Source organism: Schistocerca cancellata, chromosome 4, assembly GCF_023864275.1.
Source record: "Schistocerca cancellata isolate TAMUIC-IGC-003103 chromosome 4, iqSchCanc2.1, whole genome shotgun sequence".
NCBI classification, from domain to species: Eukaryota; Metazoa; Arthropoda; class Insecta; order Orthoptera; family Acrididae; genus Schistocerca; species Schistocerca cancellata.
This window is the reverse complement of record NC_064629.1, coordinates 739,864,630-739,886,145: the sequence shown is the minus strand read 5'-3', so window position 1 is coordinate 739,886,145 and position 21,516 is coordinate 739,864,630. Positions and strand designations below refer to the sequence as shown.

Sequence of the window (21,516 nt, the reverse complement as noted above, 5' to 3'; positions counted from 1 at the left end):
GCATTTACAAGCGATGGCAAAACGTTTCTACTGCCACCAATATACATCTTGTGTAGGGACCACGTAGGGAAGACTAAAGTAATTAGGTTTCATACGGAAGCATATAGAGTTATTTTTCCCTTGCTCCATTTGCGAGTGGAACAGGAAAGGTAATTGTTATAACCTTTCATCACCAACAATAGCTGGTTACATAACAACAACTCAGTATCTCTTATTAGACTGCCGTGCCGTGACATGCGGCCGGCGCCGTTCGTAGCTAGGTGGCGCTCCCGCGCTCAGCCGAGTTGCGGAGCGCCTCTATCGCCGTTTGCGCGTACTCTCGTGGCGGCACTGTTAAATGTCTTGGCACTGTCAACACTTTTCCCCCCTTGAAGAAAAAAAAAAAAAAACACTCACTTCCTTGGAGACATGGACAGTGCGGAGACGTCCATGGCCTCTTGTGAGGCCCCGAGGAGATCCCGCGGAGAGACGAGAGTATGGTCGAAAATGTCCAGGACGGAAGCTCGTGCGTGGAACGTGCCTCCTGGACGAGATGGGTGAAAACTCCGGAGCAGCATCCGTAGATGTCGTGGACCTGGGGGTGTGCTCCAGCGAGATGGGTCCCGGAGAAGGCGGCGTCGCGACTGGGGGCCGGTTCCGGCGTACTCGGAAACGGTAGCGACGGCGGCTGCATCAACACGTACGGTAGATCGGCAGCAGCGACAGGACTGGCTTCTCGGGCTGGTGGAGGCGAAGGAAGGGGCGGTGGCACCGGCGTGGCCACCACTCGTGGGCGCATCTGGTCGTAATGGCGAACAACCGTGCCATCGTCCGTACGTATTTCACAAAGCCGGCGGCCGCGAAGAGCTTTGACCACCCCTGGAATCCGTTTAGGGCGAGATCCATACCCTTTTGCCCACACGTCGGCGCCCACCGAGTATTTTTCAGCACTAGGGGACACGGCACAAGGCCTCACAGGGTGAAGCAGGTGCAGTAGAGTGCGCGGTTGGCGGCCATGCAAGAGTTCAGCAGGGCTGCGATCACCCAGAGGCGTGAAGCGATAAGAACTCGAATTGCAGCAGAGCGTCATCTGTGGAAAAATCACTAACGAATTTTTTCATCTGGCTTTTGAAAGTGCGGACAAGGCGCTCGACCTTCCCATTCGATTGCGGACGGAAGGCCTGCGAACAGAACTGAGGGCCATTGTCCGTGACGATCGTGGATGGAATACCTTCTAGCACAAAGATTTTGGACAAAGCCAGCGTCGTCGCCGCAGTGGTGGTGGTGGTGGGCGACGGACATCGAACAAATGGAAACTTCGAGAAGGCGTCAATAAGTACCGAGGAAGGGGCCGGCAAAGTCAGCGTGCACCCGTTCCCATGGCTGCGCCGGATCAGGCCACGGAGAGGGCATTTTACGAGGTGGAGCCAGTTGTTGAGCACACTGACCACACAGCAACCATGTGAGCGATGTCCGAATCAATACTGGGCCAATAAACGTGCCTGCGGGCCAGGGACTTAGTCCGAGAAATACCCCAATGGCCTCCATGCAACAGTTTGAGAACATCTTTGCAAAGAGGCTGGTACCGCGACCCGTGGAGATGCGCCATCCGTGGCCAGAAGAACAACACCATCACGAACAGACAGACGAAGGCGCAAGGCATGGTAGTTGCGAAGGGGATCCGATGCCCGGCCCTGGGTCCTGTCCGGCCAACCCCGTTGAACAAAACCGATCACCTGACGCAGGACCGGGTCCCGCGCAGTAGCAGACGCGACCTGCGAACCTGTAAGTGGAAAACCCTCGACCGCACGACGTTCTTCCTCATCAATGTGGAAACAGTAGGTCATCACGATCGAAAACCGGGTCGGGGCAATCGCGACAATGCGTCAGCGTTGGCATGCTGGGCCGTGGGGCGATAGTGAATCTCACAGTGAAAACGAGACAAGTATAAGGCCCAACGTTAGCAGGCGGTGAGCTGCCTTTATCCGGAAGCGACGCCGATGAGCTGAACAGAGACCAGCGGCTTGTGGTCGGTGATGAGGTGAAACTTAGAACCATACAAAAAACGCTGAACTTTTTTAGAGCATAAATGATAGCGAGCGCCTCCTTTTCGATTTGAGAGTAACGCCGTTGCGCATCGTTGAGGGTCTTGGAAGCATAGGCGATGGGTCGTTCCGACCCATCCTCATACCGATGGGCGAGAACAGCCCCTAGGCCATACTGTGACGCGTCAATCGCCAGAACCAAGCGCTGACCCGGACGGAATGTGGCAAGACAGGGCGCCGACTGCAAATGAGCCTTCAGGCGGACAAAAGCCTGCTCACACTTGTCGGACCAACAGAAAGGGACGTTTTTTCTGTAACAGCTGATGCAGAGGATGAGCTACCGCCGCCGCGGATGGAATGAATTTGATAATAAGCAATCTTGCCTAGAAACGCCTGAAGTTCTTTGACCGTAGACGGCCGGGGTAGAGCGTTAATGGCCGCAACGTACTGACGTACAGGACGTATACCCTCACGGGACAAGTGGAACCAAGATACACAATGGAGGGTTGGAAGAACTGACTTGTCCAGATTGCACCTCAACCCAGCTGAATGCAAAACCCGAAATAGTGAACGCAAATTGCGAAGGTGCTCCTCAGTGGAGGCCCCCGTGACAACAATGTCATCCAGATAGTTTATGCAGCCGGTAACGGAAGCCGTGAGCTGTTCAAAAAACAGCTGAAAAATGGCCGGCGCGCTAGCGACGCCAAATGGTAACCGCTGGTACCGATACAACCCACAAGGAGTGTTGATGACGAGAAATTACTTGGAAGAAGCATCCAACGGCAACTGATGGTACGCCTCCAATAAGTCACGTTTGGAAAAGAACTGGCCCCCAACGAGCTTGGTAAATAACTCCTCAGGACGGGGAAGAGGATAGGTGTCAATGAGGCTCTGAGCGTTGACAGTGGCTTTAAAATCACCACACAATCGCAGACTCCCGTTTGGTTTAGAAACCACCACGATTGGCGATGCCCATTCGCTGGAGGTAACAGGAAGGAGAATCACTGAAGCTGTTAACCCGTCTATCTCAGCCTTGACAGGTGCACGTAACGCTACCGGAATAGGGCGTGCCCGGAAAAACTTAGGGCGAGCTGTAGGTTTAAGAGTAATGTTGGCTTCAAAATCCTTGGCACGACCCAGACCAGCAGAGAACACGGACGAAAATTCAGAACAATACATCCAGCTGTTGATACGGAATATCCTCAGATATGAGGTGCACATCAACGGAGAACCCGAACACCTGGGAAGCATCATAACCGAACAGGTTTTCAGTGCCCGCATGATCCACCACATAAAACGTGAGGGGCCTAACAACAGACTTTTAGGCAGTGGAAGCATCAAACTGGCCAATGATAGGAATTTTCTGTTTATTATAAGTTCTCAGATTTCGCGTAACTGGAGACAAGGGAGGGGAGCCCAACTCCAAATACGTGCGAGAATTAATGAGAGTTACTGCAGAGCCAGTGTCCACTTGCATGCGAATGTCTTTATCCAGAACACGAACAGTAACAAACAACTTATTTGTTTGAGAAAGCACACAGTTAACATCCATGTCCGATGCCTCTTCCTCGTCGACAGGAACTTTAGGGGACTGACACACAGAAGCAATGTGGCCTTTTTTTCCTACATGAATTACACGAGGCCCAACGTTTTGGACACGCGGCCCTGTCATGCTGTACGAAACAACGTGGACAAGAAGGAAGTGCGGAACAAACCTGCTTCTGTGGTTGCTGTTGTCGCTGCGAGCGTTGCGGCCCAACGCGACGTTGTTTACGCGAGTGAACCGCCGCCACATCTTCGTTCTCCTGTGAAACAGGCAAATTGTCCGTGTCGAAAGTTGACTGTACAGCGCCTACATCACACCACGCGTCTATTTGCGCGCCAGCAGCGTGAGACACTTCAAAGGATTGAGCGATGCTTAGAACTTCCGACAACGACGGGTTTGGCAGTTGTAGGGCACGTTGCGGAACTTCGTTATCAGGAGCAAGCCCTAGAATAGCATCCCTAACCATTGAATCAGCATAATACTCATGATGAGTGTCCGTGACAAACTGACATTTCCTACTCAGACCGTGTAGTTCTGCCGCCCAAGTCCGGTAAGATTGATGGGGCTGTTTACGACACCGGTAGAACGCCACGCGGGCGGTTACGACGTGGGTGTTTTTGCGGTAATAGTTAGACAATAAGTCACATTTCTTGGAAGGACAGAGGGGCAGGTTCCCGCAGATGGGCTAACTGAGATAGCAGCTGATAGATCCGTGGGGAAATCCAAGATAGAAATAACGACTTACACATAGGAGCGTCGACAACGCCGAAAGCCAAGAAGTGTTGCCGCAAACGCTTCTCATAATCCTCCCAGTCTTCAGCGGCCTCGTCGTAAGGAGGGAATGGAGGTGGAGAAGAGGAAGCCAGACGATGAGTAAGCGACATCGACAACGCCTGAATAGCAGCAGTCAACTGTGTTTGTTGTTCAGTGAGCGCTTGCATAAGCTGTTCCATGCCTGCCCCGTCACGAACACACAAATCCACAACGCAGTGAAAATGCCCCATCCTCGTCGTCAAAAAGTGTTATAACCTTTGTTGTTGTTGTTGTGGTCTTCAGTCCTGAGACTGGTTTGATGCAGCTCTCCATGCTACTCTATCCTGTGCAAGCTTCTTCATCTCCCAGTACCTACTGCAACCTACATCCTTCTGAATCTGCTTAGTGTATTGATCTCTTGGTCTCCCTCTACGATTTTTACCCTCCACGCTGCCCTCCAATGCTAAATTTGTGATCCCTCGATGCCTCAGAACATGTCCTACCAACCGATCCCTTCTTCTAGTCAAGTTGTGCCACAAACTTCTCTTCTCCCCAATCCTATTCAATACCTCCTCATTAGTTACGTGATCTACCCACCTTATCTTCAGCATTCTTCTGTAGCACCACATTTCGAAAGCTTCTATTCTCTTCTTGTCCAAACTAGTTATCGTCCATGTCTCACTTCCATACATGGCTACACTCCATACAAATACTTTCAGAAACGACTTCCTGACACCTAAATCTATATTCGATGTTAACAAATTTCTCTTCTTGAGAAACGCTTTCCTTGCCATTGCCAGTCTACATTTTATATCCTCTCTACTTCGACCATCATCGGTTATTTTACTCCCTAAATAGCAAAACTCCTTTACTACTTTAAGTGTCTCATTTCCTAATCTAATTCCCTCAGCATCACCCGACCTAATTTGACTACATTCCATTATCCTCGTTTTGCTTTTGTTGATGTTCATCTTATACCCTCCTTTCAAGACACTGTCCATTCCGTTCAACTGCTCTTCCAAGTCCTTTGCTGTCTCTGACAGAATTACAATGTCATCGGCGAACCTCAAAGTTTTTACTTCTTCCCCATGAATTTTAATACCTACTCCGAATTTTTCTTTTGTTTCCTTTACTGCTTGCTCAATATACAGATTGAATAACATCGGGGAGAGGCTACAACCCTGTCTCACTCCTTTCCCAACCACTGCTTCCCTTTCATGCCCCTCGACTCTTATAACTGCCATCTGGTTTCTGTACAAATTGTAAATAGCTTTTCGCTCCCTGTATTTTACCCCTGCCACCTTCAGAATTTGAAAGAGAGTATTCCAGTCAACATTGTCAAAAGCTTTCTCTAAGTCTACAAATGCTAGAAATGTAGGTTTGCCTTTTCTTAATCTTTCTTCCAATATAAGTCGTAAGGTCAGTATTGCCTCACGTGTTCCAACATTTCTACGGAATCCAAACTGATCTTCCCCGAGGTCGGCTTCTACCAGTTTTTCCATTCGTCTGTAAAGAATTCGCGTTAGTATTTTGCAGCTGTGACTTATTAAACTGATAGTTCGGTAACTTTCACATCTGTCAACACCTGCTTTCTTTGGGATTGGAATTATTATATTCTTCTTAAAGTCTGAGGGTATTTCGCCTGTCTCATACATCGTGCTCACCAGATGGTAGAGTTTTGTCATGACTGGCTCTCCTGAGGCCATCAGTAGTTCTAATGGAATGTTGTCTACTCCCGGGGCCTTGTTTTGACTCAGGTCTTTCAGTGCTCTGTCAAACTCTTCACGCAGTATCTTATCTCCCATTTCATCTTCATCTACATCCTCTTCCATTTCCATAATATTGTTCTCAAGTACATCGCCCTTGTATAAACCCTCTATATACTCCTTCCACCTTTCTGCTTTCCCTTCTTTGCTTAGAACTGGGTTGCCATCTGAGCTCTTGATATTCATGCAAGTGGTTCTCTTTTCTCCAAAGGTCTCTTTAATTTTCCTGTAGGCAGTATCTATCTTACCCCTAGTGAGACAAGCCTCTACATCCTTACATTTGTCCTCTAGCCATCCCTGCTTAGCCATTTTGCACTTCCTGTCGATTTCATTTTTGAGACGTTTATATTCCTTTTTGCCTGCTTCATTTACTGCATTTTTATATTTTCTCCTTTCATCAATTAAATTCAATATTTCTTCTGTTACCCAAGGATTTCTATTAGCCCGCGTCTTTTTACCTACTTGATCGTCTGCTGCCTTCACCACTTCATCCCTCAGAGCTACCCATTCTTCTTCTACTGTATTTCTTTCCCCCATTCCTGACAATTTTTCCCTAATGCTCTCCCTGAAACACTCTACAACCTCTGGTTCTTTCAGTTTATCCAGGTCCCATCTCCTTAAATTCCCGCCTTTTTGCAGTTTCTTCAGTTTCAATCTGCAGTTCATAACCAATAGATTGTGGTCAGAATCTACATCTGCCCCAGGAAATGTCTTACAATTTAATACCTGGTTCCTAAATCTCTGTCTTACCATTATGTAATCTATCTGAAACCTGTCAGTATCTCCAGGCTTCTTCCATGTATACAGCCTCCTTTCATGATTCTTGAACCAAGTGTTAGCTATAATTAAGTTATGCTCTGTGCAAAATTCTACAAGGCGGCTTCCTCTTTCATTCCTTCCCCCCAATCCATATTCACCTACTATGTTTCCTTCTCTCCCTTTTCCTACTGACGAATTCCAGTCACCCATGACTATTAAATTTTCGTCTCCCTTCACTACCTGAATAATTTCTTTTATCTCGTCATACATTTCATCTATTTCTTCATCATCTGCAGAGCTAGTTGGCATATAAACTTGTACTACTGTAGTAGGCATGGGCTTTGTGTCTATCTTGGCCACAATAATGCGTTCACTATGCTGTTTGTAGTAGCTAACCCGCACTCCTATTTTTTATTCATTATTAAACCTACTCCTGCATTACCCCTATTTGATTTTGTATTTATAACCCTGTAATCACCTGACCAAAAGTCTTGTTCCTCCTGCCACCGAACTTCACTAATTCCCACTATATCTAACTTTAACCTATCCATCTCCCTTTTTAAATTTTCTAACCTACCTGCCCGATTAAGTGATCTGACATTCCACGCTCCGATCCGTAGAACGCCAGTTTTCTTTCTCCTGATAACGACGTCCTCTTGAGTAGTCCCCGCCCGGAGATCCGAATGGGGGACTATTTTACCTCCGGAATATTTTACCCAAGAGGACGCCATCATCATTTAATCATACAGTAGAGCTGCATGTCCTCGGGAAAAATTACGGCTGTAGTTTCCCCTTGCTTTCAGCCGTTCGCAGTACCAGCACAGCAAGGCCGTTTTGGTTAATGTTACAAGGCCAGATCAGTCAATCATCCAGACTGTTGCCCCTGCAACTACTGAAAAGGCTGCTGCCCCTCTTCAGGAACCACATGTTTGTCTGGCCTCTCAACAGATACCCCTCCGTTGTGGTTGCACCTACGGTACGGCCATCTGTATCGCTGAGGCACGCAAGCCTCCCCACCAACGGCAAGGTCCATGGTTCATGGGGGGGTTATAACCTTTAATCACCAATAATTGCGTGGATATTCAAACACACTCACTTAGAAACAATAGCTGGTTACATGATAACAACTCAGTATCTCTTATTCGACTACCGTGCCGTGACATGCGGCCGGCGCCGTTCGTAGCTAGGTGGCGCTCCCGCGCTCAGCCGAGTTGCAGAGCGCCTCTATCGCCGTTTGCGCGTACTCTCGTGGCGGCACTGTTAAATGTCGTGGCACTGTCACAACAGTAATGACCATTAATGGTATAAGGTACCCTCTGCCATGTACCATATAGTGACTTGCAGAATATGTATTTAGAATGTAGAATTGTACAGATATTCCATTTGATCCAGTCACCTTACCTCTGTTAGGAGATTCTTAGGCCTCCAGTGGCTTAGAAAAAGAGAGAAACAATAGAATTGGCCATTCATGATTAAAATTTGCCTTGCTACATTTCTTTAGCCTTCCTATGATAGCTAAGATTTCTTTGGAAGGGAGTGGAATAACTTTGATTTATTGTGTGCATATGACTTTACTTTCTACAGGCACTCAAACCCTTTATATCTTGAGGTAACGGTGTATTGTTCATCACTGTGACTGGTTGTTACACGTGAAAAAAAACTTATGACACTATGTAGAAAGTCAGTTACCATGCTGAAAACAAGTACAGTTCAGCTGTAACACATACTCTATGAATATTACCATAGTTTTGGTTGAAATAAAACATATTATGATGTAAATTATTATTGTGTTATGTTAAGAACAAAAAGACAATAACTAAGACATGAAGAACAGTTGTTTAAGACTAATTTTCTTGCAGCACTACACAGTTCATTGTAGAATCATCACATAACAATAATAATCTTTTTAAAGTAGCATTGTGAGTAAATCATTACTAATTATCTCTTTTTAGCACTACCAGCTATCTTGGTACCACGTCATCCGACACCACCAGATGAATTATTTTCAGTTTCTACACCACTGTCGGTAACTAGTCCAGAAAATGACCACGGTGAGATGTGTTCATCAGTACCCGAGAATACATCGTTCACACCATCACCTCCACCGTCACATCCTGGTCTGCCTGCTACACCAACTCTACCAGCAACTGAAACACCACCACCTGGCTACATGTCCGAGGATGGTGACAATATTGACCGAAGTGATAATATGAGTGAGTATTTACAAATACGTGTTTTTTCATATGTCTTATCTGTTATATTGCTCACAAACAATTAAATGAGCAAACATAACATCTCACAGTACAGTGGGAGCATTGAGCTGTTAATACACATAAAAAATAACATAAATTTGGTAACACAGCTTATGAACATGCATACTTTTTCACAGTGCAAAAAAGCCCCCCCCCATCCACCTCCCCCCCCCCCCCCCACACACACACAAAAAAAAGAAAAAAAGTAGAGTTCTGTTCGCTTTCGGGTGGATACGAAGTTCTGATTTAAGATACTTTTAATCTCCCTCTTACTAATCAGTTAATGTAAATTTATCAACAGTGTTCACATGAGAGTAATAGTAACAAGAAATTCTTATAAAGCAATTATTTCCAAAGACAGTTACCAGTTGGGGGAGAAGTGGACAACAAGTTACCCTTACAAGCAAGTTACTTCACTTTCTTCCTGCTTACTTGAAATGTGATTAATATACTTAAAAAATGCAAGTCACATACACTAAAGTACAAAACAAAAAGGAGTATCGTGAAATTTGAATATTACACAACAAAACTTAAATGAAATAATTTAGAAGTAATTAAACAACTGCCAGTTCTACTGGACAATCTGTTCACCACCTAAATGACAATTAGAACAACAGTGATTATGTATCTATTTAGCCAAGCATGTGTCAACAGAAGATACAAACACAGTTCCAACAGCGCAAAATGGTGCCAAGTAATAATGGGAAATGCAAACAGTGGTTTTCAATTGCCAGTAAAATCTAAAGTGATAAATTGGCATAAGTAATGAACACTCAGTACTGAAAAGTACTGAGTAGTGAATCCCATTTTTGTTTTTGTAATAATTATGTAAACTCACAATAGCATCTACTCACATGCACAGAACTCATAAAATTTGCACAAGAATTTCATTTTGGGTTTCCTATCTCACCTAATTTAGAATTCACTTTCATGTATAAATCACAGTTAAGCTTCAACACAATTGCAACAGCAGAATACAAATCAAATCAACACAAAATAATAGTTTGACAGTCAATACAAAATGAAGTGTACAAAATGAATATACCCCTTTACTTGAATCTTTAATTGCTCTGGACCACTTTAATTGAAGTTAATTTAATTTATTTCACTCCTAATGTGGATTGCAAGAATTAACTTTGCCTCTAATTATTATTGAACAGAAGAATTAACTTATTAAGGCGTATTTAATAATTGCTCAGCATCTATAATAATTAATCTCAGTAATACTTTCAACAAGAAACAAACTGGTGTTATTGTTCTTTCTTACAAATGTCCCTTTAGCTTTAAACAATTACTCTAGAATAATTGATAATAGGAAAGGATTTGGACCCTATTAAGGTGACAATGTCATGGGATAATAAATAGATTGAGAATCTAAAGTTTTGACAATTATCACATATTATTGAACTAAAAGTTCACTCATAGTCACTGCGTAATGCCTCACAATGTTTAAAATGTGAATGAAACTAAAATGAACTTATAATTACATTGAGGCACTGTCTTGACTGTACTCGTGTTGCTCCATATAATACGGGCGCACTTTGATCAACTACGACCAATTATGGGGCAGGATCTTTATGTTCATAGACCCTCATGAATCGACCCCCACTTGTTATGCCTTTGTGCCTCACAATTAACAACGTGGCCTTGCGTAGGCCTAATTTTCCACAATATGTACTGCTCACATGTCCACTCACCCTCGTGTCTCACTCTGCAGTAGTTGTGCTGCACACTCGCTCTGACGTAACACACTGCGTTGAGAGACTGTGCTAGCTGTTATAACTTCACTCTTTCACAAATGATATGACATTTAATCATTTTTTAGAACATATTGCTTGGAGTACAGTGGTTTTCTTATTACATAAAAATGAACATGGAGAGTCACAACTGCAAGAAACTTCTTTTTTTTATGAAGTCACCGGTTTTGCTCTCTTTTAGACCATCTACAGACCCTGATGGTGGTCACCATCTACCATCGTGGTTGTAAGTCTGAAGATGGTCTTAACAGGCTGAAACTGGTAACCTCATAAAAAAGAAGTTTCTTGCAGTTGTGACGCCAGCCGGAGTGGCCGTGCGGTTCTAGGCGCTACAGTCTGGAGCCGAGTGACCGCTATGGTCGCAGGTTCGAATCCTGCCTCGGGCATGGATGTGTGTGAATGGGGGAATGCACAGCTCTCAGCCCTGATCCGAATTGTCCCGCTCTTCAGTGGTCCCAAAACATCTTGTTTCAGCCAATCCCATACATGTTCAATTTGGTTCATATCTGTGGACCTGACAAGCCACTCCAGTCTGGTGATCCTAGCGTGCTGAAGGAACATGTTCACGAGACCAACACAATGAGCACCTGAGTCCATAAAGATCAAACAGTCTCCAAAATGTTGGCTATATGGTCTCACTATTGGTTGCAAGATCGCATCCTTGTACCATAGAGCAGGTAGACAGCCCTCAGCAACACAAGAGGTGTACGGTGGCCCCATGTATGCCGTGCCAGAACATCAGTCCACAACCACCATCTTGCACATGTGAGATGCATTGTCGGAGGTGGTTGATATTACTGAGTTGTTTCCAGTATGTCGTCTGTAATTATCGCAGTAAAGACATATTGGAGGTTCATCCGTAACAATGCCCGATGCCAGTCCTAGGGTGTCCATTATGCACAATTTCTTGCCTATCTGTAACAGAGCCCATGTTGTTGTAGTGTATGGTGTGGTGGTTGCCACTGTTGTCGGTGGTGGAGATTCCTGTGACACAATCATCTCCTAACAATTTGACGCAATATGAGATGTCTTGTAGTCTTTTCAAATGCCAGAATTCAGTTCTGGAACATTCAGCACAGGGTTCCTTTGAGTAAGTCATCCTGTGCACCTGTCAAATGTGGACAGCCTGTGTGGTGTAAGTCCTCGGCACTACCTGTCAATTGGAACCAGTTCCAGATCTGCACCTCATTACTTTGACTCCTGTGTACATGTCCAGCAACTTCCCTGGTTAACAAACCTTCTGTGTGTAATGTGATGATATGGGCCCAATTGTTGATCACGATTGTCCTTTGCTGCACAATTGATGCTCACTCTATTATTCTGCGCATCAGTGTACTGTTTACAGAAATAATATTGTCACGTGACAGCAGTACAACTCTTTAATATGTTTTAAAAATTCCGTCGTTAACCATCTCAAATCTGTTATGTAGATAATATTATTCACTGAAAATTAATTTTGTTCATTAGGACCATCATATGCCTGTTATAATATTATCAATATCATCATTGCTTAAAAGTAAGTTCTTTGATGTCAGGTACATATCTAGAATCTAATTTTGCATTACTTGAGCATGGTGGATTTGTTAGCATATGAATATCCAGCAAAAAGTTCATATAATAACATAAACTCAGGTTGTTCTACATTCAAATTAACTGCAGACATCAATCATGTGAGCTCATATTGGATACAGCAGACTTAAACTGATACATCGTACTTAATTGTGAGGGAAACTAACCGTCTGTGTGTGTATCTAACTTCAAGCAACTTTACTTTTAAGAAATAACTATATTGACTAAATGATGATTCCAATGATTGGAAATAGTTACCAGCAAAGAATATTATCTATACAGGGGCATTTTTATCTTCCAGGGTGTCATTTTTTAAATAAGTAAGAGCTTTGGATGGCTGCTTGCAAAAATATTTACAAAGTAAGCAAGCTTCTGGATTTCTGTGTCACTGGTTACAAAGATTATTCTCATAGTGAATAATTGTCTGTACAATATTCTAAATGTGATACTTGTAAGAAAGCTTTTTATCTCTCCTCAACTGAGATAATTTGAAAAAAATCATCTCATTTTTTGTGTCTATAGAATGGAAAGTGAATCTAATCTAATCTTTTATTGTACTGATTATGTAATCATATTACTTACTAGAGAGTAGTATGCCAAATACTGTATCGTTGTTTATTTTTACTCTATTATGTCATATAATAAGTTTTCGACCACATTTTGGATAGAAAACATTTATTTGTAGCCCAGGAAAGGGCAATCAGAATGATCTGTAACATAGTTTAAAAACATTGCAAAGTCTATCGTTTGCATGTTTTAAAATTCTTATTCTGCCATCCTGTACATACATCCTCAAATGATATTTGTGGTTTATTGTATGGAACCATTCAAAAGGAACTACAAGACTCACTGAGTGGATAATAGGTATAAACACAGTTTGCAGTTTGATGACACTCCATTAACCATTACACTGAAAGCAGTATACTATTCTACATGTTCCATTTTCATTAAGCTGCCAGTAGAACTGAAATACAGGAGTGATAAAACCCAGTTAAAAAATCATATTGCAATGCTTCCTTGTGGTACATGCGTTATATTCTGTACAGTGATTCACTGCAGCTCCTTGGATCCTTTTGCTTCATATTATTCCATGGATTATGTATAAAGTGTCTCATTCCAAAACTAAGTAACTTTGTTTCAGATAGTTCCATGGGAACTGAGAAAATAAATAAATCATTTAATTAATTCTTCTGGTAAAAATGGATATTATGTGATTGAAGTTTCTCATATGAGAACCAGTCATCGATAATAAAAATTAATTAATACAATTTTGGCTATAAAAAGTTTTTTCATGATATTATGTGATTTCAATGTTCTTCATTTGATATATTTATCATTACATGACTTCAGTATACTTCATTTGCAACAGTTTTTTACATAATTGGAAACTGTACTAAAATGTGAAGTTAAAATCACTGTTCATGTTAGCAATTCTTCTGCGTTTCTCCATTCTTTTTGTTTTTTAGTAATATTTTTCATATTGTTAATTACAAAGCTACTATTTACACTATACATGTGTCTTTCAATTAGAGAACAAAGAAAAATCACAGATAATTTACTATGAAAAAGGGAAGGAATGGATGTCAATATGTAGCCTCACCAAGATTAGTCATAAAACACTCATGTGAACTGTGAATGTTGTAGGAATGTTTTTGTAAAATGTAAATAGTTTTAGATTAAAGGAGACCACTCACCAAAAATCAGTAGCATTGATTTGTTGATAGACAAACACAAAAGAAAGAAAACTTGCTAGCTTTCAGAGTTATCCCATGATGATGAACTAAACTAAACTGTGTCCGAACAGGCCATGAAGGCCCAACAGTACTGACCAGCTGCCACATCATCCTCAGCCCATATGCATCACTGGATGCGGATATGTAGGGGCATGTGCTCAGCACACCGCTCTCCTGGCTGTATTATCCTCTGATGAGCTAGAGTAAAAAAAAAAAACACACACACACACCTATGTCCCTTCTTCATGATGCCAACTGGACTAAAACTGCCAATGCTGTTTTTCAGCAGGTGCACTGATTGTTGGGGGGGGGGGGGGGGGGGGGTTAGAAGTGTCAGGTGGGGTGGGTAGTGTTGTGTGAGGTTGGTATAGGAAGAGGGAGGTAGGTGGGGATGGGTCACTAGCAGCTCGGAGGGGAAAGCAGGAGGTGGTGCAGCTGGTATATGGGCTGGCACATTTGTAGAGGCCAGAGGGAATCGGTGCATGCTGAAGACAACATGGGTATGTGAATTGGGAGGAAATGACCGGATGGAGGAAGAGGAAACTGTTGGGTTGAGGGTACTGGAACGGTGGCTTAATTTAGACAGGCCAGGACAATTACGGGAGCAGAGAATGTGTTGTAAGTATAACTCCAATCTGCATAGTTCGGGGAAGCTGATGGTGTGGAGAAGGATTTAGATGGCTTGGGTTATGAAGCAGCCACTGAAATTGAGCATGTTGTTCTCAGCTGAATGTTGTGCCACTAGGTGATCAATTTTGTTCTTGACAATAGTTTGATGGTGGCCATTCATCTTGTTGGAGAGCTGGTTGGTGGTCATCCCAACATAAAAAGCTGTGTGGCCTTTGCAACAGAGTTGCTATATGACATGGCTGCTTTCACAGGTGGCCCGGCCCCTGGTCGGGTAGAATAAGCCTCTGACAGGACTTTTTACTCTAGCTCATCGAAGGATATCTGCAAAGCTAGCATGTTTTCTTTCTTTTATGTGCACCTATTGACATCTCATTACCTTTTGTTGAGTGGCTTCCTTTAATTCATGTGAAGTATGTTCTTTTGTGATTTCTGTATCTTTTGTGTTCACTCTCATTACTTTGTTAGAGACATTTAATTTTTAAGCTTAGTAGCCCCTATGGAAATTAATGTTTTTAGGTTTACCACGTCTCTCGCCCACCCCTCCTGTTGATGCACAGCCTGTAATGTATTGCGAGCCAGCATTCTGGTGCTCCATAAGTTACTATGAATTGAACACTCGTGTTGGTGAGACTTTCCATGCATCTCAGCCATCCATTACAGTTGATGGTTTCACAGGTGAGTGTGAAAACTTTTTCTCAGATGAAAATGTGTGAGTCTATAGCTGAACACTTTGCTTGTGACTGCCTACATGGAAATTTGTTAAATGATATGTTTTGAATGATCAGTACATTAATTTTACAGACTCAGTTTTTCAGCTGTTTGTGTGTATCTTTTGCAGAAGTTCAAATGTAGTAATCATGGCAGAAATATAATTTTAACCCCTGCTTATTGCAGAGATAATTTATTGTGACTCAGATTTTCACTTCAACAATAACTCCATGACTAAGTGTGTCCAAGTATCAAGACTACAAATCCAAAGCTTTAGGGTTAAATCTTCAGTTTCTTCTGCAGTTTTTTCTTCCATTTATTGCTTCTTTTACTTTTGGCAAAATGTGTAATTATGTTAAGTTCTGAGAATTATTTATGATTTGTAGTCTATATAAACGTTACTTTTCTGCTCTGAGTTGCATGTATCAGGCAACGTAATATTTAATGACAATAAACAAGTAATAGAAAATACTAAAGAGTCTGAAGGACTGTAGTTTGTCATATGCCTACCTACAGAAGAAGGTTCTCTCAGAAATGTTGTCATGTAAAAAGAGTGCCTATTATCAGTGCAACATGACCAATGCACAAGATCAAGCCTATCCTTTGGATAGTTAATTTTATATTCCATTGATCAGTTGCATGATGAGTTGTAATGATTTGGAATGAATCATTTTACAAACATTTCATTTTTAAATATGACTACATGCTGAACATTTATAGAGGGGTAGGAATTATTAACACTCTCTCTCTCTCTCTCTCTCTCTCTCTCTCTCATTTCTACCCATCACCTTTTACACATTACAGCAATAAAAATTATTCTACAGAATAGGAGGAGTTGCAAGGAGAAACATTTTTAGCTTTTCTAAAATTTTACTTTGGTATCTGTCAGACATTTTATATCACTGGGTAAGGTATCAAAAATTTTTGTTGCAGCATTGTGCAACCCTTTTTATGCTAAAAGCAGCCTTAATGTGGCATAATAAATGTAATTTTTCCTTCTGGTATTGTAATTATGTACATCTTTTTTTTTCTGCAGTGGATTATTTGCATCAAACTTCATGAGGGAATAAATATACTGTGAAGGAAGTAGTAGTTAGAATTCCCAACTGGTTAAACAGGTGTCTACAAAATAATCATGGGTGTGCACCACATATTACTCTAACAGCACATTTTTGAGCAATGAAAACTCTCTTAAAGATGTGTTACCCCAGAACATTATTCCATATGACATTATTAACTGGAAATATGTAAAACATGTCAACTTACTGATTTGTCATTTGCCAAGATTTGCAGTGGTTCTTAGTGCAAATTTGGCTGAACTAAGTTGTTTTAGGAGTTCCAAAATGTGCCTTCTCCAGTTTAAATCCTCATCAATAGGAACACTTAAGAATTTTGAAGTTTCCAGCCTATTTATTATTTCCTCACCGTGTGTTACACTTACCATTGATGTAGTGCCTCTAGATGTGCAGAACTGAATGTTATCTCTTTTTAAAATGGAGGGTGAGACCATTTTCAGAAAACCAGTCAATGATATTTTTGAGAACATTGTTTACTATTTCTTGTGTTTCTGTATGTATGCTTGGATTGATTACAATTCCAATTTCATCTGCAAAAAGAATTAATTGTGCTTGTTGTATGTTAGACAGAAGATTGTTTACATACACTCCTGGAAATGGAAAAAAGAACACATTGACACCGGTGTGTCAGACCCACCATACGTGCTCCGGACACTGCGAGAGGGCTGTACAAGCAATGATCACACGCACGGCACAGCGGACACACCAGGAACCGCGGTGTTGGCCGTCGAATGGCGCTAGCTGCACAGCATTTGTGCACCGCCGCCGTCAGTGTCAGCCAGTTTGCCGTGGCATATGGAGCTCCATCGCAGTCTTTAACACTGGTAGCATGCCGCGACAGTGTGGACGTGAACCGTATGTGCAGTTGACGGACTTTGAGCGAGGGCGTATAGTGGGCATGCGGGAGGCCGGGTGGACGTACCGCCGAATTGCTCAACACGTGGGGCGTGAGGTCTCCTCAGTACATCGATGTTGTCGCCAGTGGTCGGCGGAAGGTGCATGTGCCCGTCGACCTGGGACCGGACCGCAGCGACGCACAGATGCACGCCAAGACCGTAGGATCCTACGCAGTGCCGTAGGGGACCGCATCGCCACTTCCCAGCAAATTAGGGACACTGTTGCTCCTGGGGTATCGGCGAGGACCATTCGCAACCGTCTCCATGAAGCTGGGCTACGGTCCCGCACACCGTTAGGCCGTCTTCCGCTCACGCCCCAACATCGTGCAGCCCGCCTCCAGTGGTGTCGCGACAGGCGTGAATGGAGGGACGAATGGAGACGTGTCGTCTTCAGCGATGAGAGTCGCTTCTGCCTTGGTGCCAATGATGGTTGTATGCGTGTTTGGCGCCGTGCAGGTGAGCGCCACAATCAGGACTGCATACGACCGAGGCACACAGGGCCAACACCCGGCATCATGGTGTGGGGTGCGATCTCCTACACTGGCCGTACACCACTGGTGATCGTCGAGGGGACACTGAATAGTGCACGGTACATCCAAACCGTCATCGAACCCATCGTTCTACCATTCCTAGACCGGCAAGGGAACTTGCTGTTCCAACAGGACAATGCACGTCCGCATGTATCCCGTGCCACCCAACGTGCTCTAAAAGGTGTAAGTCAACTACCCTGGCCAGCAAGATCTCCGGATCTGTCCTCCATTGAGCATGTTTGGGACTGGATGAAGCGTCGTCTCACGCGGTCTTCACGTCCAGCATGAACGCTGGTCCAACTGAGGCGCCAGGTGGAAATGGCATGGCAAGCCGTTCCACAGGATTACATCCAGCATCTCTACGATCGTCTCCATGGGAGAATAGCAGCCTGCATTGCTGCGAAAGGTGGATATACACTGTACTAGTGGCGACATTGTGCATGCTCTGTTGCCTGTGTCTATGTGCCTGTGGTTCTGTCAGTGTGATCATGTGATGTATCTGACCCCAGGAATGTGTCAATAAAGTTTTCCCTTCCTGGGACAATGAATTCACGGTGTTCTTATTTCAATTTCCAGGAGTGTATATGAAGAACAATAGTGGACCTAAGACTGAACCTTCAGGAACCCCATATGTGATTTCTCCCTAGTCAGAACAATGTCTCCAAACTACATTGGTTGATTTACTAAGTACAACTTTCTGATATTGTTGTCAAGGAACAACTACACTACTCATAATTGCCAATTAGGGTCCGTAATGACAATAATGATTTCTTTTGTCTAAGTATTCATAAACATAGTAGGCACACATTTTGTGCACCGAAAGTCATTTGTAGACGTGCATTGTGCATCAGAAATGAATTATTTGTAATTCATTGATGATGACACAAAATTACAAGTTTGACGTGTCTTTAAGTATGTTTGAAAGACTGTGAAATGTAAACAAACATATAACGTGCTATAATAAATAGCTGAGTTGGCAATTGCAACGTCACCACACATAGGACAGATTACATTATTAGTGTACCATGGTTGAAAATGCCTGACTATTGTAATACTCCAAGTAGCTAGGATGTATATGAGTGCAAACGAACAGTAGACATGACTGGTGAGAGTATGTAACAGAAAAGCTGAAAAATCGTATCTGGCAGAAATTTCAAGAATGACTCCTAATATCTCCTGAATATATATGAATGTTCTTCAGGTATTGTTTCTGTAGAAGTGATGAAGATGAATTTAGTTTAAAAATATTTTTCATAGAGCCATATAAGCAGTTACTCTTACTGTGAAGAAACGTATGGTGCAATAAAAAGGACTCTACCATGCACTTCAATGTGCATTTCCCAAGGTGTGGCTGTGACCTGCAACTGTGGTGATATCTGCCTGGCAGCTGTCCCTCAGCTGTGCTGTGACGTGAGCCACACTACCAAGGCAGTACCAATGTCTCCGAATTACTACACTGTGTCCATATTACTACATAGGGAGAACGGCAGTGTGCACATGGTACTTGCTTTGCAAATTTCCTCAAACAATGTTTTTTTCCATTTGTTTTAATTTATTCTTTTGCATTTTATAGCCCCACATGACAGAAACACACAGTGCAAAATAGAATTAGTTTACAATGGTAAATAGGAATCACCATGAGTTTATGTTTGGTGCATGCTTGTCATACATTGCTATGTATGAAACATATCCAACATATTGTTATTATCTTGATAGGAGACAGATATATATCTCCAGTCTTGAGACAATGCATTTGCAAATAATGCACCCAGTCCCATGTACACTCACCACAATATAGCAGGAATGAACTATCCATAACATCCATTGTATTTCATAAGTAGTTCAAGATATCGAAGGAAGTTTTTGGCAAATAACAACATACAAAGTGGCACGTATTTTGCATTATGGTTGATGTGCAAACCTTCGTAATCTACAGCAATACAGAAGTAACTGTAGTTTTTTCACTTGAGTAATGTAATGTTAAGGGCAATCAACAGCTGGTGAAAAGAGAATTTGTGTTGGTATGCAACAACATAAATGAATAAAGTTCATGTGGAATTTCATACCAACAATGAGCTGTTTTAATAAACACTCTTTTTCAGTATTCCATTGGAATTGCAACTGTAATAGCATGTCAGTAAGGTAAAGTTGCACAAACTGTGTTATATTTTGGTAAAATAACCAAAAGAGGATGTAGGTGTTTCTCAAAATTCATCTCTGTTTCTACTGTGTAGAAAACAGAAAAGGTAAGAAGTCTGAGGTCAAGAAGTTGACACTTCTGCTGCAATTTCAATGGAATCCTATAACCCATTAACCCTGACACCATTGACAGCTTCACAGTAATAGACATAGGAACCTTGAAGTAGTTTAAACATAAACAAGTACTATCTATGATAATTGAAAACAGTTATTCAAATTTGAAAGTTTAACTATCTTGTTTTACTTAGCAAGTTAATTTCATAAAATACTTGTCTTTTCCATTTTATACTGCCACAAACAAAACAATACTGTGAAATAGATTAGATTAGATTAGATTTACTTTCATTCCAATTCACCCATAGTGAGGAGGCCCTCCAGGTTGTGGAACATGTCAGAAAAACAATAATACATGACAAATATTTACAACTGAAACAAATAAGCTAATGTACCTTCCACAGGTCCAAGTGGAATGATCATCATTTTTTTTTATATGAACAGTACATAAAAGAATCATTTTACAAACACTGATGCACTGAATTTAAAATAAAAAACGTTTTTTTGAGGTAATAAACATGTAATAGAACTGCTACAATACTTACTTACAATGAACACATTACTGCACTGAAATGGTGCAGAAGTTATAGTGTACTTACACACAGACACACACACACACACACACACACACACACACACACACACAAACTATTGATCCTACTGAGAAATTCATCAATGGAGTAGGAGGAGTTGACCACCAATAAATCCTTTAGGCTTCTCTTAAACTGAATTTCATTGGTTGTTAAGCTTTTTATGGCTGCTGGCAAGTTATTGAAAATGTGTTTTCCTGAATGATGCACACCTTTTTGTACAAGATTAAGTGACTTTAAATCCTTGTGAAGATTATTCTTATTTATTGTATTGATTCCATGAATTGAGCTGTTGGTTTGAAAAAGTGATATATATTTAATGGCAAATTTCATTAAGGAGAAATATATTGGGAAGCAGTAGTTAATATCCCTAGTTCCCTAAGCAGGCTTCTGCAGGATGTTCTTGAGTTCACACTATTTATAACTCTTACTGCACATTTTTGTACCCGGAAAACTTTAGCTTGGCTTGATGAATTACCCCAAAAAATAATCCCACATGACATTATGGAATGAAAGTAAGCATAGTATGCCAGCTTTTTCATTTTTATATCCCCTTTGTCTGACACAATTCGCATTGCAAATAGAGATTTGTTAAGACGCTTCAGCAGTTCTGTGGTGTGCTCCTCCCAGTTGAATTTATTATTAAGCTGTAATCCGAAGAATTTAACACTGCC

The 21,516-nt window shown here is 42.2% G+C and overlaps 1 protein-coding gene across 3 annotated transcripts in view; it reads left to right on the top strand.

Annotated features, from left to right (window-relative positions):
* LOC126183880 (mothers against decapentaplegic homolog 3-like) overlaps nt 1-21,516 on the top strand; it is a 216,129-nt gene that overhangs the window by 145,455 nt on the left and 49,158 nt on the right. For 2 of the 3 annotated variants that reach the window (XM_049926183.1, XM_049926185.1), the window contains exons 3-4: nt 8,801-9,061; nt 15,306-15,464. In XM_049926183.1, coding sequence (XP_049782140.1) covers nt 8,801-9,061; nt 15,306-15,464 — 420 coding nt within the window. The remainder of the gene's footprint in view (nt 1-8,800; nt 9,062-15,305; nt 15,465-21,516) is intronic. The other variant, XM_049926184.1, reaches the window with a different exon arrangement.